At 35.4% G+C, this 5,932-nt stretch overlaps 1 protein-coding gene across 1 annotated transcript in view; it reads left to right on the top strand.

Moving 5' to 3' along the window:
* The window catches only part of kcnj5 (potassium inwardly rectifying channel subfamily J member 5), a 32,982-nt gene extending 28,368 nt beyond the window's left edge, over nt 1-4,614 (top strand). The window contains exon 4 of the mRNA XM_015048327.1: nt 3,368-4,614. Within this exon, the coding sequence (XP_014903813.1) occupies nt 3,368-3,738 (371 nt within the window). The 3' untranslated portion in view covers nt 3,739-4,614. The remainder of the gene's footprint in view (nt 1-3,367) is intronic.
* The last annotated feature ends 1,318 nt before the right edge of the window (nt 4,615-5,932 follow it).

Consider the following 5,932-nt stretch of genomic DNA (forward strand, 5'->3'; position numbering starts at 1 on the left):
TTCAAAATTTTTTTTGCAAAAAAAAAAAATCTCTCATTTTTTTTTTCAGCCCAGTTTAATTAATTTTTTTTTTTTTTTTTTTTTTTTTTTGGCTACATTATACCAAAAGATGATAGACAGTATTACACTCTTTTTTTCTTCCTACCACAGTGTCATAGCAGTTTTCTTTTACATAGTAAAGTTTTATTATTGTAATTAGATAAATGTGAACCTATTACTTCTGAATTATTGAAAGGGGGAAAAAGTCAACAATTTGGAACTTTTTTGTCAATTCTTTAATGTTTTTTTAGGAAGTGAATTATAAAAATACCTCTTGTAAGAACAAAAAAATGTTGCTTGATTTTGTGAACAATTTTCAACATCAACTCTTCTGTTGATGTTGACAACTTCAGCATCTTATGTTGAATAACATAAGACGGTGAACATCCTGCAAAATATTATGAGATGTTCGACATAAGAAGAAGAACATCTTCTGCTCAACATAAGGTGTTGAACTTAGGAGGAAGAACATCCCCATGAGATGAAGATGCTTTCATATTGAACATATTCAACATAAGTCAAAGAACATCCTACGCTTAACCCCACGTTAAACATAAGATGAACACCTCATGTCGAACACCAAATGTTCAACACAAGATGTTCAAGAAAATCTTCAGAGCATGAAGATGTTCTTCACCATGTGAAGACGCTCCTATGTTGAACATCTTCAGCACAATAATTTGTTCAACGTATGATGTCCAACATCTTATGCTAAAGATCCCATGTGCAAACATACAACGTAGCACCTGTTGGGCAGTGAAACATCTACTCATGACTTCAGCAAAGAACCAACTAGTGGTACTCAGATTCACCATACTTTCATATCCTCTATTCCTAATTTGTTTTTATTATGTCTGAGATTGTTTTCTGTTGTGTTTGGTAACTTGATATGAGGGGTTGGCTGCAGATTGAGAGTGTCGGTGCAGATAAAATGCAAGTTCAATACGTCCAGTTACTTTGATATGTGTGCGTGCATGTGTGTGTGTGGGGGGGAGGATGGTGTGTGTGTGTAGGTATTAGAGAGAGTTTGTGTGTGGCCTTTGACAATCTTTATTTTTTTGGTGTTTAAATGGTTTTCTAATTCATGGGTCCAAAATGACCCATAAGACAATCCCTAGTGGTGTACAGCCCACATGGAAATATAGACAAAAACAAAGTATCACTTTTTCTAATGATGGGGTTTTAGGAAATTTAGGAAAAGTCATAAAATTTCAAGTCGGACAAAGATTGTTTAGGGCATTTTTCCTACAGCTAGACATGCTAATGGGTCACTTTTGACCGGCAAGACACACAAGGGTTAAGTGAATGAAGTTGACAACAACTACTAAGCACAAACACACTTTTGCGGTGGCAATAGTGATTTGTTCTCACTGTACATAATGTCAGTTAACAATGACATTAAATATTTTAATGTCATTGGTCTCAATTAAATATTTTCACTTCCATGTTTGCTTCCATCTAAGGAAGATGGTAGTCTATGAGATAAAAATGAAAGAGAATAAACTTTCAAAATCCTGCTACAATAATGAAACAAAAATGTTTTTACATAACTTTATAAAATGAATGTACTCTTTAAAGTTTATTTTAAATCTGGAAATTGACTAAAATAAATTGGTGCAAAAAAAAAATATTGTTATACAATTGCAGGCATTTTTTTTATTTTTTTTTATAGAATATGAAAAAGATCCCACCAATCAAACTCCATGAATCTCACACTAACAATTTCCCTTTTTTTGTCTTCTGGGTTTGCAAAACAAACTTTGCTATCTGCCGACCATTTATTTCACTAACACATTTTTGCAGCAAATGTTTGCATTTAGAGAGTAAACATTTTTTTTCTTTATTTCATAGTAAAACATTCCTGTCTTACATATTTTATTGTGTAGCTGCTATATTCCTCTTCATTTTGTTAAATCAAATGAAAAACAATACATCTCCACAGTTGATTCACGGATCTCCAGTGCAGCAGTGTATCTCATCCAGTGTGTTTTATTATTTTAACAAGCCAGACACGGTGCAGCATTTGTTTAACAGAAAACAGAGTCACCTGTAGGGTTGATGAAAGACGTTGTTTGACTGCAGCACAACTAACAGTACGTTCTGAAAAATATGTGATGAGTCTGCAGTTTGTTGTAGAAGTACAATGTTCTGCCAGAGGCCAAGTTATGTGCTATATGTGTTGCCGGCAACAGTTTTTTTGTTTTCATTATTTGATGCTTCCAAACCTGAGATGGAGGGTTTAGGTTTTTGTCCATAGTAAAATTATTTATACAGAAAATAAGACTTTTTTTTTAAGACATTTCTCAGAATTCATAAAACATCCATGCTATTGTTGCGAAAACAAGAGGCTCTTTTCTTTTTTTTTTTTTTGTAAGTTAGAATATTTTGCCATCTTTTCATGGAAGAGAACACATTGAGAAGAGACAAAAAACTACGTTTTCAAAAAGTATTTTACTGAATTATAACTGTAATGTAATGTATTAATCCCAAAAACGTTGCCTATTTTATTATTTGCTTATTAACTCTGTGCTACAATCTGATCTTAATTGTTTCAGCATTGTGAATTCATTACGTGTGAATTCTATTGCAATTAGTTTTCTTTTGGGAACTATATCATGTGAAATCACATTAGGTTTTGCTTTGTAGGAAAATACATTACTGAATCCTTCATATCCTGTAACCAATATTTGTTAAAAAAAAAGTTTCAGTGTACTGTATTTTTAATATTACTTGGACAAATGATGACATACAGGCCTCTACGTATGCAAAGCTGGCATGTCCTGATAGAAGTGAAGCTGTCACCATAGAAAAAGGTAATTCCACAAAGTATTGACTCGTGGAGGTTGAATACAATTATACAGCACAGTTGTTATATTTCGCTCTTGCAGTCTGAATTAGACACCGACGTGTCTCAAAATGCTGTAGAAAATATCTCCGTTTATCAGACATCCTTTTTTAGTTACCTCACTAATACTGAAAACAGCTAACTTTAAGATTTATTTACACATGTAATGTGTAGTTCATTGTATGGTGCATTCACTGATTGGAACTATATTGGAATTATATTTTTTGAATTGAGCGATCAAATCTGAAAATAAAATCCTCTGGAGCTCTGCATAAAAATTATGAATAAATACGTACAAGTTTCTTGATGGTGCTTAACATGTGGGACCCCCTTTAACTCACCTAAGTTGCACTTAGGTGTGAGTCTGTACATGCATAATTGTTGGCAATAGCTACTAGTTCTCCGTGGCCTTGCAAGGATTAAGTGTGGAAAATTGTAATATATTCGTGCGAATACACTCATTCCTGTCCATATCTGTTGCAGGAATGACATGTCAGGCTCGGAGTTCCTACCTGGATACGGAGGTGTTATGGGGCTACCGCTTCACACCTGTTTTATCTTTGGAAAAGGGCTTCTATGAAGTAGACTACAACAACTTCCATGATGTCTATGAGACCAACACTCCCATCTGCAGCGCCAAGGAGCTGGCCACCAAGCTTCGGGACGAACCACTTTTGCCTCAGCTCCCGCTTCTAAGCCCCGAACCTACAACGCAAACTTTTGACCCCCTGGACTGCCTGTCAGAGTTGAATCCACTAAGTCAGGATGAAAAGATGGAGGAAAGAGATTCAGGTGACAGGGGAGAGAACAATGGCTCAGCTGCTGCTCTCGAGGAGCCTCCAATCGCTGATTGACTTCCTGACTGCAGTGTTACATCAGCCAAGAAGTCCAGCACAGACTGGAGCAGACGATGCTTCTTTTAATCAATGGCCATTTATTTACTCTGCAGTAATTTGAGACAACAGACTGTGTCTCCAGATTCCGACACATGCAATATTTCTCCATAAGAGCATCAATCTATGGCATAGATTGGTTTTGTAGACAAAATATATTACTCATACAGAGGCACACATTTAAAATAACTATAACTACTCTTAGAGTTTGGGGGGTTTTTATAACCACAAGGATCACCAAACTGTTATTTCACATGAGTTCAAGTTTGATGGTTTAAAGCAAACTAAAGCTGGAAGCCCTGAAAGCACACCATGAGTTTATTGTGGATGCACCAATATTCTCATTTTAAGATGTTGTAAGTCTGCATTTTTTTAAGCTTCCAGTCACTCCCATTGAGAGAACCTGTCTAAACAGTCACTTTAAAAAGCTCAAATGTCTGAGAGCAGCTTGCATGTGATAATAAAATCTTGCTTGTATTTATTTTATTTTAAAATAAGAGACATTTTTTTTGTTTCCTGTTTCTGTCAGTATTAATACAACATCTCTGCCACATAAAGGTAAAGACATAGAGCTTCTAGTTTGCAAAAGAAGAGCTTGGAAGCCACTGAAATGTTACACCTACTGGCAAACATAGCGCAATTCTGTGTTTCTTTGTTTGACTCTTTTGTCATCGCTCTGCTGTCCTAAATACAGTTGCAGTGCGTTTCTGTGTGTAACGTCTTTGAACCACTGGGAGAGCTGACCCAAAAGAATCTTCATCGTACCTCATTTGGTATGCATCGTCTGAGTTTTAAAAGAACTTTTTAAAAAAAAAAAAAAAAAAAAAAAAAAAAGCTGACAAATGCTATATATGCTACTGACTTTATTCTTCTGTCAAGTACTTGGTTTGGTAAAGAGTTTATTCTAATTGCCATAGTAACCGAATTAATCCCTAAATTCAAACCACTTTTTTAGGACAAAAAAAAAAGCACAATTTCATGTAAGGGGATTAAACACTGACTCAACAAACCACAGAGCTGCTGCTGCTGGCTGGTGCCTGTCATTCCTACTTAGAAATGGCCTTTAGAATGTTTCAAAAAAGAGAAATATTTATGCCCATCTTCAGTTTGAAAGGTTTCTAAGTTTTATACACAGTGCAGTATATTAATATTTCAAATGTTTCACAAGCAAATTAAAATACTGTATGATTCCTCTTAGATATATTATGCTTATAAATCATGTATAAATATATGTTTCTGCCATGCAAAAAAAAAAAAAAAGAAAAAATTTAAAAAGTGCCCAAATACTATGAAAAAGTGTTTTAACATTTATTGATTTTATGGACAACTCATTTTTTGATTTCTTTTTTTTTTTTCTTTTTTTTTTTTAAATAAGTTTTTGTCTTGTGACTGGACTTGTAAACATGTTGGTTAAATGTCCTTTTTTTCTGGTTTTTACTTGTTATGTCACACCAAAATTAACATGTTAACTATTGCTCAGGTCAGAAGTTTGCATACACTCATGTTCATGAATGTCATTTTAGTTATTCTGAATGGCCTGTAATTCCTGCGACAGACTGGCGACCTGTCCAGGGTGTACCCCGCTTCTCGCCCGGAACGTTAGCTAGAGATAGGTACCAGCACCTCCTGACCCCAGTAAGGGACAAGGGTGTAAAGAAAATGGATGGATGGATGGATGGATGGATGGATGGATGGATGGATGGATGGATGGATGGATGGATGGATGGATGGATGGATGGATGGATGGATGACCTGTAATTCTATAGCGCTTTTTCTGGTCAAGAGAAACCAAAGCACTTCACTCTACACTTCGTAGTGTGAAGTGCACACACACATACACTGATGGTTAACTGTTGAATATAACAGACACATTTTATGTTATCCATACATTGTGAAAATTGTAGAGATGGGCTATAATATTAATAATTTGTTAAACATCCCACTGCAGTGTTCAACAGCACCATCAACAAGGCTTTTATTCAAGGCAATATTCTGGTAGGATATTTGTGGATTTGGCCTTCTAGAGTAATTTCCTACTCTGAAGCTCTAATGTTAGCCCATGTTGTCCTTTCCAAAAGAGGGTTTGATATGTGTGCCCATTGTGTTGTTGAAAAGGGGTATGATAAAGATGGAGCCACGTGTGGATGCAAGTGAT

Source organism: Poecilia latipinna, unplaced genomic scaffold, assembly GCF_001443285.1.
Source record: "Poecilia latipinna isolate Pla-1442-1.1 unplaced genomic scaffold, P_latipinna-1.0 Scaffold874, whole genome shotgun sequence".
NCBI lineage: Eukaryota > Metazoa > Chordata > Actinopteri > Cyprinodontiformes > Poeciliidae > Poecilia > Poecilia latipinna.